This window comes from Mustela nigripes, chromosome 8, assembly GCF_022355385.1.
Source record: "Mustela nigripes isolate SB6536 chromosome 8, MUSNIG.SB6536, whole genome shotgun sequence".
In the NCBI taxonomy this organism is placed as follows: Eukaryota; Metazoa; Chordata; class Mammalia; order Carnivora; family Mustelidae; genus Mustela; species Mustela nigripes.
The window spans coordinates 61,777,158-61,798,864 of NC_081564.1; the positions used below are offsets into that span (position 1 = coordinate 61,777,158).

At 35.8% G+C, this 21,707-nt stretch overlaps 1 protein-coding gene across 1 annotated transcript in view; it reads right to left on the bottom strand.

Annotated features, from left to right (window-relative positions):
* The window catches only part of RIT2 (Ras like without CAAX 2), a 381,183-nt gene that overhangs the window by 303,084 nt on the left and 56,392 nt on the right, over window positions 1-21,707 (bottom strand). The window contains exon 2 of the mRNA XM_059410052.1: window positions 2,429-2,485. Coding sequence (XP_059266035.1) covers window positions 2,429-2,485 — 57 coding nt within the window. The remainder of the gene's footprint in view (window positions 1-2,428; window positions 2,486-21,707) is intronic.

Consider the following 21,707-nt stretch of genomic DNA (forward strand, 5'->3'; position numbering starts at 1 on the left):
TCTGTGAATTTGCAGATGCTAGACCCATTGGTTACTGACATTGAAAATTTTGTCAGTTAGTAAGGAAAGCAATTACTCCCTTGGGTAGAACATCCATTGGTACCAGATACTATCCCTGATTTTTGTCAGTAAAAAAGGGAATCTAAACTTTCAGAATTGATGTAAATTTCAAAGATAAATAATTTTAAGATGAACATAAGGAAGAAAATAAAACCAGGCAAATTCTTCAAACATTTCAGAGAAAAACTCTTCAAAAACCCCAGTCAGTAGAATGACAAACAAACCTACACAGAATTGAAAAAATATTCATTTCCTATATAAATTGTGAAATAAGTATCCTTGATAGGCATATTCCTTTCTAATTTATATGATTTTCAAAATGGAGTAATATGGGGCATCTGGGTGGCTCAGTCGTTAAGTGTCTGCCTTCAGCTCAGGTTATGATCCCGGAGTCCTGGGATCCAGCCCTGCATTGGGCTCTGTGCTGGGCTGGAAGCCTGCTTCTCCCTCTTCCACTCCCCTAGCTTGTGTTCCCTCTCTCACTGTCTCTCATTCTGTCAAATAAATAAACAAATCTTTAAAAAAAATGTAGTACTACAAATTTCCTCTTGAGGGGTCATTAAATCAGCTAGACTGAGTTATAGCTACATAGCTTGAGCAGATGAAAAGTAAATTATTGAGACTTTTACCTTCCTCAAACAGGATACCAATGGAAAATTACTAACCAATATTTTCATTAAAGAAGACAAGAAATGAAATGATGGGAAAATCGAGTTGATAGTAATAAAGTGCTCTGTGTCTCCACTTTCAAACTTCTTCCTCTAAACCTTTTTTATTTATAACCAGATAAAGGTATGATTTTAGCTGTCTGTTAGTACAGAATGTCCAGTTAGCTTAATTTCAAATGATGGATGTACTTCATGGAAATCTAAAGAAATCATTATCATATTCTTCTCATTTTTTCCTCTTGAAAGAGCCATTTATAATTTATTCACATATATTGCCCTATTCAAGCCATTAGATGGAGGTTGGTGAGCAAGGTAGCTTTTTCAAACATGAAGCCATATAAAACTTAAACAATGATGAAAAATAATGAACAAGAGTGAATTTGTGATAGCATATATGATATATTGTACTGTTTAATTTTCCAAGATAAAAGAGTCGGAGCTTTTCCCTAGAGATTTCTCCTCTTCTGTAATTCAGAGTGGGTTATGCAAAGTCATCAGCATTCCAGGAGCAAGATATTTGGCAAATGGATTTAGATAATTGCTTCTAAAACTTTACAAAGTGATTACTTTCTCTTCAGAAACAAAACTCAACTTCTTGAGGAAGTGCTTTCTGATTAACAATGCATAAATTTCCTGCATTGAAATCTTACTAATTGGTTCAACTCTTAAAGAAGTCTGGCTGAATCGTGGGACATTTCAAAATGGGTACCTTTCACTCATTTCAGCACAGGTTTTCAGGCAAATATCCTATACCATACAAGATAACATTTTATATACATAGTAGGACCTTGAATTAAAATCGCCTGATGAGCAAAATAAGAATTAGAGAATCATACCTGTTGGAAGTGATGGTAGGCGATTCTCAGACAAAGGGAATAGAGCGTAAGGAATGAGGTGTGTAGTCAAAATTGTTCACAGTCCAGGCAATGAGGCAACCAGGAGAGGTTCAGAACTATGTGTTTCCCTCAATGATAATTTGTTTCTAGGCAAGAGGTGCTATAGCAGACTCTGAGAGTTTCCAATTGATCCTTCAGAGTAGCTCTTTGCAGGGGTAAAGCAATGTTAAAGACATCTTTTCTGCTTTGATAGAGGAAGAAAACTTGTTCCCAACTGCAGGGGTTTCGCATTTAGTACAATAAAAAGAAAATTGTATAGGAAGAATGAAGCATGGCTGGATTTTTGGCTCTAACAATACTTCGACTCTTTGAATCTCAGTTTCCTCATCTACCAGATGAGAATAGCGAACAAATTTTATCTATATCTAAAGTCTTTTCCAAATGCACCATTAACAAGGTTAACTAATTCTGCCATAGAAGATCCAGACACTGGATCCAGACATTGAGTGAACAAATGACCAAATAAGCATACAATCACATCATTTATATTATCCAGAGCAGAGCTTTTCAAATACAGGTAGATATCCATTAGTGGATCCTGAAATCAACTTAATGTATTCCAAGCATCATTTATCAGGAAGAAATAGAGTAGAATGGAAAATACGAGAGTGCACAAGAAGTAAGGACAAATATTGTCACTTGAAGCTTGTGTTGTGGTGGCTTATATATTCTATATTTATGTGTATGTGTACTCCGTCATAGTAAAATATATTTCTTATTCTCTGTAGACATCAATAGTATTTGTCAGCCACTTATTTAGAGTGCCTTTTTATGGGTTAAAGGAGAAAAGAGGCTTATACTCACCAATAGTGGGGTCATGATAATCAGGAAACTGGTGACTAATAAACTGCATTGTCATTGCTGAAAAAAAAATAAATTCAATTTAATAAAAATTCATTGATTCACCAATAAGTTATTCTCCAATGTAGTCCATTGGTCTTTTAATAAGATCTAGTGACTTACTTCTCTGAGTGACTAACTTAACTATGCAACATGAACCACCAAATGTTGGAGAAAGTTCTAGGGGAGAAAAAGTGTTATATAGAAGGAAAATAATGTCAGATATTTCTCTGGAATAAATATGTCAAAAATTTTGGTGTATTTTAATAAAAATTACATTGTAGTGAAAATAAGAAGTCTTAACATAATGAGAATATAAAGTAGCTATAGGATCCTTCTTGGTTTGTTTTGGTGTAACGGTTGGTATTGGTTGAGAAGAACTTTTCACTAAAGGTCCTATACATATTCTGGGAATTACTTACCTTTTTCATCTTGAAAATAAGGAGATAATCTCTGAGGTCTCTATTATTTATTAAGATACATGATTATATGAGTTTTTATCCTTAGTCAGCTTTTTAGTTAAAATTATTTGTTACTTTTATTTTGCCTGATCCATGCTATTTAGGTACCTTTATTAATTTTCATTACTTTTGGGGGGTATTTCCTCCAAATTCTCTGTATTCTTTTCAAATCAATAATTCTATGAGACATTTATAATATTTCTATTATAGTTTCTTCATATAAATCACCATTATTAGGAGACAAATGAAATGCTGAAGTAAGGCAACAAAACTTGCAAAAGGAATTCATGCATAGTATATCTCTTTCTTTTCTCCCTCTGTGTATGTGTGAGTGTGTGTGTTTGGGTGGGTTGGTGGGTGTGTGTGTGAGACAAAGACTCCCTGATCAGACTTTAGTTAGCCTCTCCTGAGTCTTCCTCTCAACTAAAATCTGACCTAGGTCCCTGCCCTTGCTAGACTGGCGTAGTCCAGGGGTAGCAAGAATCCTGCTAAGTCATGTTGGTGGGAATCTCTCATCCCTGTTCTCTCGTCTCCGGGCTGCATTCAGCAGGAATCCCTTGAAGTCTGTTTGGCAAGAATTCCCTTACTCCTGATGGCTCCTGTTAGTAATTTTCCATCTCCCAATGCCCGTCGCACTCCTTGCCTATAAATACCCACTTTTCCTTGTTGAATTTCCTGTTGAGCCCAGTTCTATAATGAATTCTTTTTTACCTTACTGGAAATAAAATCTATTTTAACCTTTTCACTGTCCAGCTCTGGTTTCCTTTAACAATGTGTTCATGCTTCAGCCAATGTTTAAAACAGAGAAGACGGTTAAATTCAACAAACCTGTACAAGGCACTAGTCCAACCTTGCCGAGAAATGCAAAGAAACAGAACCTGACCTAGTGAAAAAAGAATTTCTGTTTACACTTTGATAGTGTTTACTTCCTGTCTTTGCATTGACAAGGGAAGCCTCCATATGAAAGTATTACTCAGTTTGACAGTTTAGGGCAAATTTTTGAAATACAAATGAACATTTCTTACAGAGGGCTTTAGGAGTTAGAATATTTCAGGTAAACAAACTGAAAGCAATATGTTTATTAAGTAGATATCAAGGAGAATTTGGAAAACATTGTTCATGAGTTTTGTTTTTTTTTTTAAGATTATATTTATTTATTTGACAGACAGAGATTACACGTAGGCAGAGAGGCAGGCTGAGAGAAAGAAGGAAGCAGGCTCTCCTCTGAGCAGAGAGCCCGAGGCAGGGCTTGATCCCAGGACCCTGAAATCATGACCCGCGCTGAAAGCAGAGGCTTTAATCCACTGAGCCACCCAGGCACCCCTGATTGTGAGTTTTAAAAAGAGCATTCTCCTCTGTTTTTTACTGCCAGCTGGTTTACTCCCAGATAGAGTACAGAGGTTGGAGGCCTGGGCTCCCAGTGAACACTTGGTGTGTCTAGTTAATCGACTGAACTTCAAAGATAGCTCAAACGTGGTAAGTTTAGAACTAAAATGAGGAGATCCTCCACTCTACTCAAGGTGAAGAGTTACACACCTATTCACTATGTGGCAAGACCCTCATATTCATCTTACGATAATCAGTTATCCGGGATAAAATCTTGAAGATGTCGTTGGACATTTCCCCTCTCATATCTTCCATCTAGTCTCCATGAATTTTCATTTTACTTCCAAAATATCTTCCAAATACGTCCTCGTTCTTTCTGGTGTTACTGTAGTTGGAATCTTACATTTTAAATCTCTAATGCCATAGATTCAAAATCGATTTCTCTGTAGCTATTTCCTCTACTTTCCATTAACCTTCATAGTGACACCAGAGTCATCTTTTTAAAAAAAAAAAAAAAATCTGGTTATTCATATGTCAGCAAGGATTTAGGATAAAGAGTAATGTGGTTCTTCATGGGCCCATTGTATCTCTTCAGGCTTGACTTCCACCACTGTCCAACCAGCTATGCTGTGTTCTCGGACTTATGAAAGGAAGGACTTCCACCTGTGAACATGCCTTTAGCCTGTGTCCTAGCACGGCCTTCACCTTCTCCTTCATTTTTATATCATACTAACAAAGGCTCTCCTTGACCAAAATTTCATCAGGCTCCTCTGAAGCCTCCTTCTAAACCACGTCATGACTTTCAGGCACCCATGCTCATCTCTGCTTTGTCAAGTTTTAGTGGGAGTCCTACTAAGTCAGTTTGGAGAAAATTCTCCATATTTAATATACGATCACCCTTGATATCTGATCAAGTTCCTCAGCTCCAACCCCCAGGATTACTTTGATCTACCTTCAGCAAGAATCCTATTACGTTTATTCAACCAGAATCCCCTTACCCTTTTAGTGATTTTCCATCCACCCACCCCCAACTCTCTCCTTGGCTATACATTTCCACTTGTCCCTGTATTTGGAGTTGAGCCCAGTTCTAGACTGAGGGAGTTCTTTTTACCCTATTGCAGTCTTTCCTGAGTAAAATCTACTTTTACCACTTTACTGCCCAGCTCTGCTTTTCTTAAACAATGTTAATAATATTTCTACTCAAATGTCATACTATTCCATTGACACATTCAAATTGTTCAGCAAACAGGAGCCGGTACATGATAGTCCTAGAAGTCCCCAAAAAGCATTAGAAAACACTGTGTATAACTAGGGTCTGGGTTAATTTCTATAAACCCAGGAAAGAATTCTGAAGGTGAAGAAGTTTGGAACAAATTTAAGGAAGAATATATAAGCATTTTAGGAATTGATAGATGTATTTAATACAACACTTGAGAATCACAAAACCAGTATCAGAAATAAATGAATCAAAGATTTACTTCTTACAAGTATTTATAAGAATACCTAGCATAGATTTAGATGATGACATTTGTGCTTTCATGGAAAGCTGCTGCTTATTGTATAATTGAAAAAGCCCTTCAATTCTCAAATCTTCTGACCTGCCACTGAGACACAACCAAAGAAGAGGGAGCCAGCTGAGCTTTATTCCAGACTTCAAAAGGTAATTTTAGAAAGATTGATTTGTAAAAGTTTCTTTTGTGTTTTACAAAGTGGATGCCTGATGGGATATCTAAGAGCCAGTTCCCCTTTGCGGAGATGATATGTAAAACAAACAGTTTTTGAAAAATCTCTCCTAAATACATGTCAAATTCAATGTTGGAGATAACTAATTTGCTAAATACCTATCGATTGTACTGGGGACTAAATTCTATTTATTTTATGATATATAGGTTTACATACAGATTTACATCCGTCAAGTCTGGGGATTCTCTTTATTTTGCCAAAGAACCATTCTGCCAGAAATTCAATAATAGCTCTCCCTTTCTCTTCAGTGGTTTTATTGTATTGACTTAATAATACCTGAATCCATCAGTTTTTAAGTGTCTAATGAAAGTGAAGGTCTATGTCTCCTTCCCAAAATACAAATTCCTATACACATATGTTCACAATATTGAGAGATATTGTCCTACTAAATAACCATAAATGTCAGTAATCAGTCTTTTGCTTAAAAAGAAGACAACCACAAAAATTGTGATTAAAGAGCATCTGAGAATCCCAACCTCTCAAATCTGCCTCTTCAAAATTCCTAATATTCAGCATAAATATCCATTTCTTACTATGCATTTTTGTTTGTCTGTTTTTTAAGTATCCCTTGAGGAGTAGTATACAAAGTTCCTAACCTTCAGTGTGAACCAGTTTGATGGATCAGTTAACAAAATCCATCTGGCAATCATGAACAAATTCCAGTCCGTTTATTCAGGCAGACAAGATGTTACTAGAAATAAATTTCACGAATGTTATCCTAGACTTACTCTGTCTGTGGCTTTCCTGTTCTGTAAAAGATAACAAGAGTCATTTTACAAAATTTTGAAGAGGAGCAATCTCACATTTTCCATACACTTTAGAAGAGCCCTACACCAACAGATTCAGAACATTTTTCACAGTTTACCAAAATAACTGTAGTATTTTAGTAATGAGAGAGGTTTGTTGACCTTTTTTGGGGGCGGGGGAGCGATGTATTGTATAGATGTATTTGAAGTAGTTAAGAAATGTTCTACAAAGTACTAAAACTCTGGATGATATAAGGATGGGTCTCTTGTATTCAGAGATCCAGTCAGAGTCCAAATCCTTGCCAGTGCACTGTTAGCCGTTCTTGTCTCAGAGACAGTATTACTGAGCTCAACAGTAGGCTGTGGATATTAGCCAGGGATAAGAATGGTGAGGAAGAAATGAGAAGGGATGATGGGAGGCAAGTACAAATATTGGTTGGATTCCATTAGGTATCTTAGAGACCTTGACCCAAATAGATTTGTGTGTATGAATCAGGTAAATACTGATATTGGGCCACAGAATCTCTGTATCAAAGGGAGCCATTAGGGTATTTATTATTTGTTCTTATTCATTTATTTATTTATTTTATTTGTTTATTTATTTGTTATTATTTGTTTTTATGAAGGCTATTGATTTTTGTTTCCTAATTTTCAACTCTCTACCTTCCTAAACTATTTTATTCTTTGATCTATTTTTATCATGACCATTTAGGAGTTTCTACCATATCATCTACAAATAGAAACAGTTTGCAAGTTTTGTTTCATAAATTTTCTTATTAATACTCATTGGTTAATTCATCCATCCATGACAGTATTAAATAACAGTGCAGGCAGGGATCATCTTTGACTTTTTTCTTGATCTCAGTGAGAATAACTTATTTTCACAGTGCTATATTACATATTTCATCATATTATGGAAATAGTGATTGATTTCTGCTTTCTTAGAATTAGTAAGGAATCAGAGTTATATTTCTTCAAAAGTTTTTTCAGTACAATGTAAATAATCATATGATTTTTCTCCTAAAAACCATTAATGTGATAATATTTTGGGAGGGATAACTTATTTTAATAGCCATCCAAATATTAAACCAATTTTGCATCCGGGATGCAAATAGACCAAGTCTATTTGGTCATGATGTCTTATTTTTCTTCATGTGGTATTAGAGTCTGCCAGTAAGTTGTTTAGGATTTTTAGGTTATTATCAATAAGTAATGTTTGTTTTCTTTGTTGGGTTACCTTTATCTGGATCAGTATCAATCTTACATTTCCATTATAAAATAATTTGGGAGATTTTCATTCACTTTCTATGCCCCAAAACAGTTAATATAGCATTCGAACTGTATGTTTTTTAAAGGTTTAGTAGAATCTCTCAAGAAATCATCTAGCCAGCTGTCTTTCTAATAGAGGTATTTCCTTGATAAACTTTCTCTATTCTGTGCCTATTTATCTGTTTAAGTTTTCTAACACTCCTGGGGACAGTTTTAGGAAACTTTATTATCCTAAGAACTTATCCATCTAGGTTTTCAGTCTTCTCAAAGAACTGTGCTTTGTGATGTTTTCAATTTCCTTTGTATTAGTAGCAATTTCCACCTTATAATTTTTTGTTTGCTATCTGCATTATTTATTTGCTTAAATTAGTTATTATTTTGTCTATTTTGTTGATTTTTTCAGAAAATTTTAATGTTTATTCATTGTGATTACTATTATTAATAATGTCCATTGACTCTCTTTAATTTCCTTTGTTGCTTTTGTCTGTATTACTTCCCTGCTGTGTTCTTTGGTTTACTTTTTTTGTTAACTCAGTTCATTTATTTTTATTCTTTTAATTTTGTTGGTAAACTTTTTGTAGATATGAATTATCCTCTGATCTCTACTTTCTATCCCCTACATAGTTTGGTATTACTTTTAGGAAATTTATGATTTTTATTTGTATTTTTCCTTTTCATGTATGAGTCGATAAGTAGAAAACTCTTTTCAATTTCCAGCTGGAGATTTTTTTGCTTATTTTATTTTTAATTTCAGCTTTATTGACTTGTAATCTGAAATTATGACTTCTAATAATTCCACTTTATGTAATTGCTAATATTTTTGGTGTCTTAATATATAATTAATGTGTTTAGTAAAACAAATTATAGTGATAAGAAGGTAGTATTTGATATATGCAACAATAAGATTTACTTTATTATTTTTAACTGTTTTATATTCTTATATTCTGTCCACTGCTCTGTCTTTTGTTAAGAATGGTGTTTATGTTCACAAATTACAGATAATTGTGGTCTTATTTGCTGTATAAGTATTGTTACCAGTAATATCTTTGTTGTGGTTTGAGGTTTTTATTATTAAAGAGAGTCTTTCCTCATCACATATAATTATCTTTGTCTTTTTTGTCTGATACCAACATTGTAATCACTGTTTTATTTTTAATTTGCTTAGTTTATCTTTGCCAAGGCTTTTGCTTTTAAATCATTGTACTTTAAGTGGGTCTACTGTATACTACTGTATACTACATAGTGTTGGATATTGTTCAAGAGCCAATTTGGAAATTGTTTTCTTTTACTAGGCAAGTTTAGTTTATTCACACTAACCTACTCTTGTGTTCTTCCATGTTTTTGCATAGCCTGATAGCTCATTTTGTTTTAGCACCAAGTAATTTTCCATTGTCTGGATATATCACAGTTTACTTATTTATTCACCTACTAAAGGACATCTTCATTGCTTCCAAATTTTGGTAATTATGAACAAAGCTACTATAGACATCATTTTCAGATTTTTACATGGCTATAAGTTTTCAACTCCTTTGGGTAGATCCCAAGGAGTATGATTGCTAGATATGTTTATATCAGATGTGTTTGAGTTTTCTAAGAAACTGCCAAACTGTCTTCCAAAGTATCTGTATCACATTGCATTCCCACCAGAAATGAATGCAAGTTCATTTATTTGAACTTTAGCTCTACATCTTTGGCAGCATTTGGTATCATCAATATTCTTGATTCCATCATTCTAATTGTTGTCTAGTGGTGCTTTGTTGTTTCAATTCGTATCTCCCTGATGACATACCATGTGGCACATCTTTTTATATGCTTTTCTGCCATATATATTTTTTCTTTAGCAAGGTGTCTGTTAAGGTCTGTAGCCATTTTTTAATCATGTTTTTGTTTGTGTTCCTATTGTTGAATTTTATGAGTTCTTTGTGTATTTTGAATAACAGTCTTTTTTTAGAGAGAGAAAGCACACAAGTGGGGGTTGGAGAGAGGGGTAGAGGGAGAAAGAGAGGAGAATTTTAAACAGACTCCACACCCAGTGTGTAACCCCACACAGGACTCCGTCTCGGGATCCTGAGATCATGACCTGAGCCAAAATTAAGAGTCAGATGTTTAACAGATTGAGCCACCCTGATGCCTCTGAATAAGTCTTTTATCAATGTTTCTTTTGGAAATAGTTTCTCCTAGTCTGTGAATTATCTTCTAATTCTCTTGAAACTGTCTTTGGGAAAGCAGAAGTTTTTAATTTTAATGAAGTCCTGCTTATTATTTTTTCATCGATTATGCAAAGATAGTGTATCTCAAAAGACATTGCCATACCCAATGTCCTGTTTTGTTTTATGTTATCATCTAGGAGATTTCTAAGTCTGCATTTTACATTTAAGTCTATGATTCATTTTGAGTTAATTTTTGACCTGTGTAAGTCTATGTCAAGAAACATTTTTTTGCATGTGAATGTCCAAGTTTTTCCAGCACCATTTATTAAAGAGACTAGCTTTGCTCCATTATGTTATCTTTACTCCTTTGTCAAAGATCTGTTCATTATGTTTTGGGGCCTATACATCATGAAGGAAAGGAAAGGGATTTTTGTGAACACAGAGTAGTCTCTAGTACACAGCGGAAAGGACCATCAGAAGGAAATGTGAAAATGTCAAATGAAGAAAAATAAAATGCCACGCTTTTCACCCCCAAAAGAATAATCATTCTCTGAAAAACTATCAGATCTTAATGTTACTGTTTTCTTACTAATTTCTATGAAAGATGTGTCGACATTTTTTAAAATAAGGCATCTTTATTTAAAGATGAACAGCTCAAGGAATTATTACCAAAAAACCCATCTGTTTAAATTCTTATGAGTTAAAGCAATCTACATGGCAGGAATCTGTATAATTTTATAGATTTAAAAATTAATTCTCTAGCTAAGGGTATATCTGAAATGATGGGCAAAGTTTTTGCTGTTATTGTTTCATTTTGCTTTGTTTTTTTTTTCAGCTCAACTCTGTGGCCATAATGAAAAATTGGAGATAAGAGATAGCGATGGGAGGTTTGTCATACTGATGCACATAAACACTTCCCCGAAAGTCAGTCTGTCTTTCACTAGCTTTATGAAGACAAAGAGAGAGCAGAGGGCATTCAGGCAGAGAAGAGATTTAAAGATCAGAAAAACTGAGTCATCCATTGTAATCTTAGTCAAAGTAATTAAAGATAGAAATAAAGTATATTTGGTGGACTCATATTCTGTCTTTTTGATTTCTAAAATTATTACAATTAGTGGATGACCTTTGTTAGCAAACAAGATACTTCCGCTCTTCCCCTCCCCCACTGAAATGGACATTTACTTTATATGAAGCCACAGATCAGGAAGCACCTGATGGATTTTGTATCAAGGACCCTTTCCGTTACTAGTGGCCAACCCATTAACATATGTTATGTAAATGTAGTGCTTTCCTGGACTTCATAAAATATTCATTAAATATATACAATAAATAATGGGCAATTGTATCTTCAATGTTCATACAAAAGCAGTGATGAGAGATTAAATATAATACTTTTTTTAAAAAACAAACCCACTTTGATTGGACTCCTCTTTTTTGCATATGTTCTTTATTTAAATGTCCATTTTATTATTCAGATATGCCAATAATTTACTGTTTCATTTTAAAGTTAAATTTAAATCAACTGCTTCTTGTTTTGCATAATTCAGCATTGAACCACCAAGTTTACCCACATGAAAAATCTGACAATACTATGTATCACCTTGCTTGGAATGTCAGTGGTATTTGCCCAGAGGCAGAGACTAACAGTTATGAAAAAGGAAGTTTATAAAAAGAAGGGAATAATTTTCTACAGATTTTTCAAAAGATTAAAATATTGCATAAAAACACACTACTTTATTATTACTCTCCTCAACTCCCTGACTCCCCAGAGGAGTTTAATATTTATGAAGAGTGCTGAACTGAAACTTTGGAGAATATAATCTAACTACACAAAGATAGAGGTTGACAATTCATGACTTTCCCTTTGGGATATTCAGGCCTGCCAGTGGAGTGGGAAAGATGATGGGAATCTGGTCACTAAGATGTTCTTCCATTTGTCCCTTGGTCTGTTGTGGTACCTTGATATAATTACTTAAACTCGCTGTCATTTTTCTTATCTGCAATATGAGTGGAAGAAGACAAGACAACTTAAAAATGCACCCAGATTAAGCATTCTGCAACACCTATTTCTTCCTCTGCTTCTCACTACCATCATTTGTTCTTGATACATTTAGAATCTCCTTCTGTTATCTCTATTCTAATTCTGTCTTCCTTTGAGTCATTCTGTTCCAGGCATACTAGTTTCTTGGGAGGTTTTCAAACCTTTCCAGCCATGACCCTTTCCAGGGAAGTCTTTGCTGGTGCTGTTTCTTCTGCTGAAATGCTCTATGCCCAGATAGATGGGCCTGTCTCAGATTATGATTCACATGTGACCTGTCTGGGAGGTATTCTCTCATCAATGAATTTAAATCAAAACCCATTCCTCCTTACTAGAGCTTCCCAGGCTCCCTTCCTGATAGTCACTCATTCATTTATTCTATCGAAAAAGTGTCAGACACTGCTTTATATAATGGGCCGCACCCTGTCTTTAGGTACTTCTGACACAGCATTGAGGAAAATGGGCCCCTGCCCTTTAGGATCTTACATTCTAAAATGTGTGGAATTAGAGAGGGAGACAGATATAAAAATGTCACACATTTGCATATAGATCAATAGTATGTTAGATGGTGACAACTATTACTATAGAAAAAGTAAAATTATTAGAGGATCACTGCTAAAATATAAAGATACATTACATTAAGATGGGTTTGTATGGGAAAAAATTTAATGTGTATACAAGTTCCAGGAAGACTAGGAACAATGTCACATTTTCCACTATTAAAGAACTTGTTTATGCAGTTTTTAAAGAGAATCTTTTATGCCTTGATGCATATATTTATAAGAAATGTATCATTACTTAAAACACCATTATTTAAAATAAGCTAGGATTATACCCTTTAAAACAATTTAAATTTAGGATGAAATTTTTAGATATCAATCTAAAAGTGTACAAGATGAGGGCAGGTGGGTGGCTCAGTTGGTTAAGCATCCAGCTCTTGATTTCGGCTCAGGTATAGACTCAGTGTTATAAGATGGAGCCCCATATCCTGCTCTGCACTTAGCAGGGAGTCTGTTTGAGATTCTCTCACTCTCCCTCCGCCCCTCCCCCAGCTTGGGAGCTCTAAATAAATAAACAAAATCTTAAAACAGAAAGGATGTGAGTTGTGTACCTAATCTTTCAGAACTCCTTAAAGGAATAATGTAATAAAATGTTTAAAAATCTATGCATTAACTTAATCAAGGTCACAGATCTATCACAGAATAAAGTTGGTTGGGCCATAGGACTTACTCCAAAGTCAGACACTTTCTACTGTGCTAACTACTTCTTATTATTTCCTTTTTCTCTCTGTCTCTGTCTCTCTCTCTCTCTCTTTTTTTTTTTTTTTTTGAGAGAGAGGGGGTGGGGGAGGGGCAAAGAGAGAGGGAGAGAGAGAATCTTAAGCAGATCCATGCCCAGCTCAGAGCTAGAGCTCCATGCAAAGCTTGTTCTCCTCACCCTGAGAACATGACCTGAGCTGGAATCAAGAGTCAGCACCTAGCTGACTGAACCACCAAGGCACTCCAATTCCTCTCTCTTAACTGAAAAAGTGTGCTCTCTCATAAGTGGGCCATTTGTTGAATAATAGCATGGATACGTGAGAAATACTTATATTTTTGAGTGAATAAATAAGTGAATAAGTCTAAAATTACCTGCTTACTTACAGTTACATGCAGGTGAAAGTGGTTGATACTTCTCTTATTTTCCCACCAGCATTCCCAGTTACAAACATTTTCTAAAAATGCATTGAATCAAGGATTCAGAAACAGCCTCATGTGAAGCCACAGCATGGGGTGTTTTCCAAGAGGGCAGGCCACCCTGTTGAGTATTTGAATGAGAAGAGGTAGTTTTTGACCTGGAATGCTCCCAAACTGGAAAAATAAGATCCTTTTAAAGTCAAGGAAATAGGAGGTAATAACAATAGAAATATATAAGAGGGTCTTCATGGAGTTTGGCAAAGACATCCAAAGATTACTCCTTACTTCTTTGTGTTTTAATACTGAAGAGTTTAAATTGTTGGGTAGACCATAAAGAATACTAAAATTCAGAAATTAGACGAGAGCAATTATCTTCACTCTGATGCCACCGTTCTTTTTTAATAATTCACACATCTCTCACAGGAATGGGGCTCTCCTAGTCTCTCTAGGGCTACTCAAGTCTCTAAATTTTTACAGAATCAACATTTAGAAAGAGGAAGTCAGCAATAGGAGTTCAGTGCCTTCTAAATAAAAAATAAAATTCAGCATATTGATATCAAAATGTAGGAAGCTCAGTAACCCAGACAAATAACAAACCTATGCCTGCAAAATCTGGATCTTCTCCACCAATTATTATGGTTCAAAGGTGTACAGGTAATATGGGAATGTAATTGTTCATTTAGTTATAAAACATTTATTGCTGTTCGGTGTATTTCCCTGTGCCCATATATCTGTGGATATAAGATAAGGATGGTTGAAAGGGAAGGGCTTAAGATCTGGAGATTAAGGGGTAGATTAGAAAATGGCACCATTTGGAGGTGGGTGGGTGGCTCAGTCGTTTAAGTGTCTGACTCTTGATCTCAGCTCAGGTCATGATCATATTGAGTTCAAGCCTCATATTGGGCTCCATGCTGGGCATGGAGCCTACTTGAGGAGAAGACAGGAGAGGAGAGAAGAGGTTACCATTTGGTTGGGGGGGATGGCACTAAACCAGGAAGATGGATGGGAGAGGCCACCCTGCAGTCTCCATCTCCGAGGGTTTTCCCTCTCATGGAGCACTCCCTTTCCATCACTTTTTCTTCCTCTCCCCATAAACTCTCTGCCAACAGAGAGAAATGGTGTTTTCCAGGACATTAAAAATTCTATTTATCTTCACTGATTTTCAAGGATGATTGATGGGACACAAAAAGAAGTGATGGATATTAAAACTCAATATTAGCAGTCATTCCTTTTTGCTCTATTCTGACAGTTTTTTTGTACTCAATGAAACAAAAAAGAAAAATAGACATTCTCACCAATCATTTCCCAAGTATTTTATCACTTAGGATAAACCTCATCTCTTTAGGTAAATGAAATACTACTGATGCCCTGCATACATGTACTAACGTAGGTAAATATATCTTTCTCCTTAACTCTGTTTTTAGTATAACAATTAATGGAGACAGTTATTGGAGTCTGATTCATGTGAATGGGTGTTAGTAACTGGAAAGTCTTAAAGGGCTCAGATTTTAGAATATATTTGGCTTGTCATGGGAGTTATAATAGATATTAGTATCTAGTCTGTATCCAAATTGATATTCTTATTATTTGCCACAATAAGAATTTACTCCGTTCACACCTTGATCCTGCAGTCAAAGCGTTTCCTGGTGTTTCATCACATTAGTAACTGATAGACATCATATGTCTTGGGGCTGAAGGTTTTTCTTTCATAGCTTTGGAAGAAGATTCCCAAGGCATAAAACACCTGTGATTTGGAGTACTATAATATTTGTGTATTTGTTAAGAATTTTTCTTTATTGGATGACTCTCCATCTTGTTTCTAGGAATTTTAAAATACTCTGTAGACCAGGTCATAGGCTACTGATGAAGTTCAGGACAAGCTACCCCAAAATATGACACATTGGCATATTGAATGCTTTAAACTAAAGGAACTTGAGAAACAGAAGGTGTAGGAAAAATTCTCAGTTTCCCTTGAAGCAGGTCATAAGACCTTCACGTGAAGGCCACTCTCCTAGGCTTGGAGGAAAAGAGCATCTTTGTCTCTGAAGAAGTAGGGATGCCAAGTGAAGCTGAACAAACTGGCCTTGGTAAGTATCCCCCCCACCCTTTACCACCCTTAGGTCGTACCCTTTTGTCTTATCACATTTTTTATAACTTTTACTCTTCTTCAAACCTATAAAACCACTTCTTCAGGTCTTCGTTTCCTTAGGAAGACTCCATCCATGTAAAACTGAAATAAATTTGTATGCTTTCTTACTTTTTCTTCTGAATCTGTTGTTAGTCCAGCTTACATGGAGCCAGCTCGAGAACCTGAGATGGCTAGAGGAAGAGATTTTTTTTCTCTCCACACTAGTCAGATGCTTACTTTACCAGAAGGGCATTGGCATGCATGGGTTATTTTCTCCTGCCCCATTACAACTCCCTTCTTCCTAACTGAAAGTTCCCTTCTAATGCCTTAAATGATTCTGGATTCCAAGACACTCTTCTTAAAATACCATTAGTTTCTATCAGTTTTTATGTCCTTCCTGACAGGATAGATGCTTCAGCCAGGGAGAAAAGCTCTGGAAAAGGAAGATGAGTGGTCCCCTGAATAAAAGGCATACTTTTTCTGTGGCCTCACCCAGATCATCCATGCTAATTACTGTAATAAACTTTATCTTGTTAAGACTTTGTCTATTTATTTGAGGGAGACACACAGAGAGAGCCAGAAAGAGAGTACACAAGCAGGGAGGGGGGCAGAGAGATAAGAAGACTCCCCACTTAGCAGGGGGCACAACATGAGGCTCAGTCCCAGGACCAGGAGATCATGACCTGAGCTGAAGTCAGATGCTTAACCAATTGAGTCACCCAGGCACCACTGTAATAATCTTTATAACACTACACTTTCTTTCTTTTTTTCTTTTTACATATAATGCTATATACTTTTAAGGACATTCCTTGGTTTATTCAGTATTTCAAACTATATGCTTCTTCTCACAACATATATGAAATGACATAAATCTAAACGTAAAGGCTAATAAACCAGGTATCCACAGGAAGACTTAGGGCAATAATGGCAGGATGGAATGAAGGAACAAACCCAGAAATCTGAAACGTAGCAGATTGATGCAAAAGTCTTATAATTTTAGTGAGAATAATCAATTTTACAGTTATAAAATCACAGAATGAGCTGGACATGGTACAACATCTGTTCAAATGAAAAATGACATGGAGGTTAGGATTAGGTCTACATAATTATGACTCCAGATAAAATTTAAAGGAGATGCACAGTTTAGGGCAGATTGTGACTGCATCATTAAATCTCAACATATTGCCAGTTGGTTCTTTATACTGGGTTTGTTACGGTGACATGAACAAATCTACTGGCTGGATATAGCACTCTTGCAGCCTCCATGAGAAACATGCTTCCACCCCAATACAGCTCTGGAATGCAGTCTGCTTGTAATGGGGCAGGTGTTAACTCAGTTTACAGAACTGAATCGTGCTTATTCTGTCTAGGACAGTGGTTCTCAAAATGCAGCCAAATAACTCTGAGAGATCTGAGAGGCCTTTTCACAAGAGTTAATTAAGTTCTACATCTTCCATCTTCCTATCTGTATGAAACTGGATTTCTTTCATAAACAACATACTGCAGCATATTGAACAGAGAAGTAGGCAGGGGACTCCAACTGTCTTTTAAGCTAGGTGTCTTCAGAGATTTTAAAGTATGTAAAATAATGTCATTCTCCTCAACTTATTTGTTGTTTTGGAAAAATGTAGATATAAAATGTTATTTCTTTGGGCCCTTGGGTGGCTCAGTCAGTGGAGCATCTGACTTCATCTCAGCGCCTGAGCTCAGCCCCACATCAGACTCTGCTCAGAGGGGAGTCTGCTTCTCCCCCTCACTCTCCCTCTGTGCCCTCTCTCTCTCAAATAAATAAATAAATAAAGTCTTTTTAAACATGCTTTTTCTTGCACTGTACTTATTATAACTGTAATTAATTGATTCAGTTTTATAAAATTTTAGTTTATAATATGGTATGAAGCAATAGAAATAACCCATATAATCAAAAGTTTTGGGGACCCTCAATAATAGTCAAGTGAATGAGATAATTTTAAGACAAAAAGGTTTGAGTACCATTGATGTAGAGTAAAACCTCAGCGTTGGTTAAATGAAGACAAGTGAAAAGAACAATGATTATTCATACATCAAATCGTAACATTTTAAAAGCCTGTAATTAAAGATAAAACAAAGGGCAGACTGCTTGGTCAAGATACTTAACTATAACTCCAGATCTCTGTTTTTCTTCTTTCTCATGTCCTTTTTTCTACCTTCTCTTCTCTATGTCTCTGTGTCATATATTCATGGCTATTGTGCTGATGTGTTTGCCTTTCTTGTTTTCATCTTTCCCTTTTCCCTCACTTTGTCTCCCTTCCCCCACACACCTGTTTCTCCTTTTTCCTGCCTTTCTTTTTTCCCACAACTGCAGCCAAAAGTAGACTTCACCACTTCTACAAATGCACAAAATATCAAATTATGGAATTAAAAATAAATGCTTTGTTTAATAAAAAAAGTTTTAGTATATTTCTGTAAGATCTCTCCCTCTACCCTTCCCTGAGGATAGCTAAAATTAAAATTTTGGTGATATTTCTAAAAACAAAACAAAACAAAAAAAACCACCAAAAACTAAATTTCTAATTTATATTTTAAGGTAATGTTTGAGCTTTTCTACAGAAGCATTTCTTGAAAAAACGTAAAGAGAAAATAAGCATTTATTTATTTATTCATTTATTTGTTTATTTATAAGAGGGAGAGAGGTGGGGGAGGGTGAGGAGGAGCTACTAGAGAGGGAGAGAGAATCTCAGGCAGGCTCCATATCCAGTGCAAAGCCTGACGTGGGCCTGGATCTCACAACTTTGAGATCATGACCTGAGCTGAAATCAAGAATCCGATACTCAAACAACTAAGGCACCCAGGCACCCTGAGAAAAAATAACTACTTAGAAGTATGTAATTATTTATGAAATGGGAAGTGAGGAGGTCATATGAGAAGAATAAGTTATATGTGAAGAAAAAAGGAAGAAATTACTATGATGAAGTCTAAAGCCAGGGGCTTATTATGTATCAAGATTTGCTTTTAAAGTCTTCTTCTGGAATGATTTTTATGATTTCTCCTAGAGAGAAGGGACATGCCAGGGAGAAACACTGCAGTAGGTTATGGCTAGAAAATTTGAGGCAATTTAATGACAGATGTTAAATTTGAAGTTTGTTTTTGCTTTGTACTGAAATTCCATTCTGTTGTTCCTCTCCTTCACTGAAACTATGTTACACACAGAATGTTGAGGCATTCAACTGTTTAGACCTGCCCTGGGATGGAAGTTGGCTGGTTATGCATGGCAGCAGCCTTAGGAATTGACAGTGAAACCGGAAGCATGCAAGACCAGGGAAGTGGCTTCTGAGGGAGGTTGACCCAGGGAAATTTACACCACCGTTGGCATCCCAGAGGATCTGGTGTTCCAGCAGTGTGTTTGTACTGGGGCTTGAACCATGAAACTGAGAGATTTTCTGACTTCTAACCCAGTTATTTTAACTACCACTGTATTACATTAATTAGTGTCATCTTCACCTAGATGTCAAGTTATATTCAAACCTAACTGAGATCAGGGACAGGATCCTGTTTTTCTTTTGTAACCATATTGTAACCATTATCAAACCGGATACTAAATGTAGTAGGTATTCAGTGAAGACTGGTGACTGATTTGCCACTGATAATAAATGAATTCATCAGATTTTTTTAAGACCAATAATTTGAAGAGTTGGATGATTAGATTAGGTTGTAAGATCATACTCAACTCTCACTCTGGTGAAATAGTTAAGGAAACAAGTATTAGAGGATTAAGACATTTTTTGGATTTGAGTCTTGACTCTGGTACTTATATGTTTGTGTCTATGACAGAGTCAGGAAATTCTTTCATTTCTCAGTTGTCTCTTTTATAAAGTGAGATTAATAATAATAGGTGTAATGGGTTGTCATAAAAATGTAAGTAATACATAAAAAGAACTTTAACTAGTGAGTAGGTAGTTCTAAGCCCTCTGTGACCATTCTTTATCAAGATTTTTAGAACTCTTTTATTTGGAATAATTTATATGATTTCTCTTTTCTAATATTGTATTGTGGTCTCAGGGTCAAATTAGCTAGAATATGATGTTTTTGTAAACCATGACTCACATATGTTCGTATGATGCTATCCCATCTGTTTGAAATGTAACATTTCAATCAACTGGTATTTTGCTTTTATGAGCACACTGTTTGATAGTCCTTGTATTATCCTGGGAATGCCAGTTGTTCATTTATTTTTTTGTTGAATTAATGAGTTAGTAGAGAAGAGAACATAATCAATGTACTGGCTTCCAAAGTTGTTTCTACCATATTATACTAAAATGAAAGGGATTGTGTATGCTTAGAATATGCACGTTGCTTATGTGATTAGGGTTGTTTTCTGTTATTTTCTCTTCTTGGTATATAAATTGCAACACTATTAATATAGCATCCTACGCTCAGGAGCAGAAGTTAGGTGAATTATGAAGAAATAACCAGCAAACCAGCATTAATATTCATTATGAGAATGAGCACTGGCATGTGAAATCTCAAAGACAGTCTGTACTTCCCTTTATAAACAATGACACAGTAAGACTACCTGGAAGTTGTCCAGGATTTGATAGAAAGATCATTGAGCAATGGTGTCAAGAGAGCTGAGTTCTCACAATGGCTAATGCTAGCTCATTAAGTTAATACAGACAAATCACAGTAACAGCTCTAGTTCAATTTCCTTAGTGCTAATCCACAAGGGCTGTCCTAGTTATATTACTAATTTTTAATCTTCTTTTATTTAACAAACAGTTGCACTACATTTAGGCACTCTGTTACGTTTTGGGACAGGCAGTTGAAATAGGTAAACCCTGTCTTCAAGGAACTCAGAGCAGAGTTCAGGACACTAAAATGTTGTAATAATCACAGGTTCTTATTTAGGCGAAGAGGAGAGAAATACAATCTCATCTCAGAAATGAGTAATTACTTTTCGGAATGGGAGGGGGCTTCCCTTGAATGGGGAATAGGTGTAATAGAGTACGACTAGTGGAGACTTCCAGGCAAAGGAAATAGTATGCTCAGGAGTCCCAAAGGCTCAAGCAACATGTTACACTTAGGAATTTCTTTTTTTTTTTTTTTTAAGATTTTGTTTACTTGTCAGAGATTGAGAGAGCACCAGCAAGCAGAGTGGCAAGCAGAGGCAGAGAGAGAGAAGCAGTCTCCCTTCTAAGCAAGGAGCCCGATGCAGGACTCGATCCCATGACCTTTGATCATGACCTGAGCGAAGGCAGTGGCTTACTCAACTGAGCCACACAAGCATCCCTACATTTTGGAATTTCTAGTAATTCAGGTGGAGCCCAGGGTCTGGAAGGGTGAGATGGAGAATAGAGAGTGAAGCCCAGGTCATATTACCAAGGGCCTTTATGCCATGGTAAACATTAGAAATCAATGGGTAATCATGAAATGATTTTTTTAGAGGGAAGTGACATATTCGGAATTGCATATTGAAAACAAAACCCAGGCCAAAAATGAAGCAAAAGATATGAAGTGGCCTTACTGGGTGCAGAGATACCTGTTAGGAAACTTCTGTAGGAAAGGTATGCAAGAAAATATGAAGGCTTGACACAAGACTTCAGCAGCAGAGGCAGAAAGGGAGGAATAGAATTGATAAATATAGGAAGATAATTTGCTGGAATTTGAGACAGATTAAATATTTAGGAGATGTAAAAGATGTTTATTTTGGGGGTGTATCAGATACACAAGGGT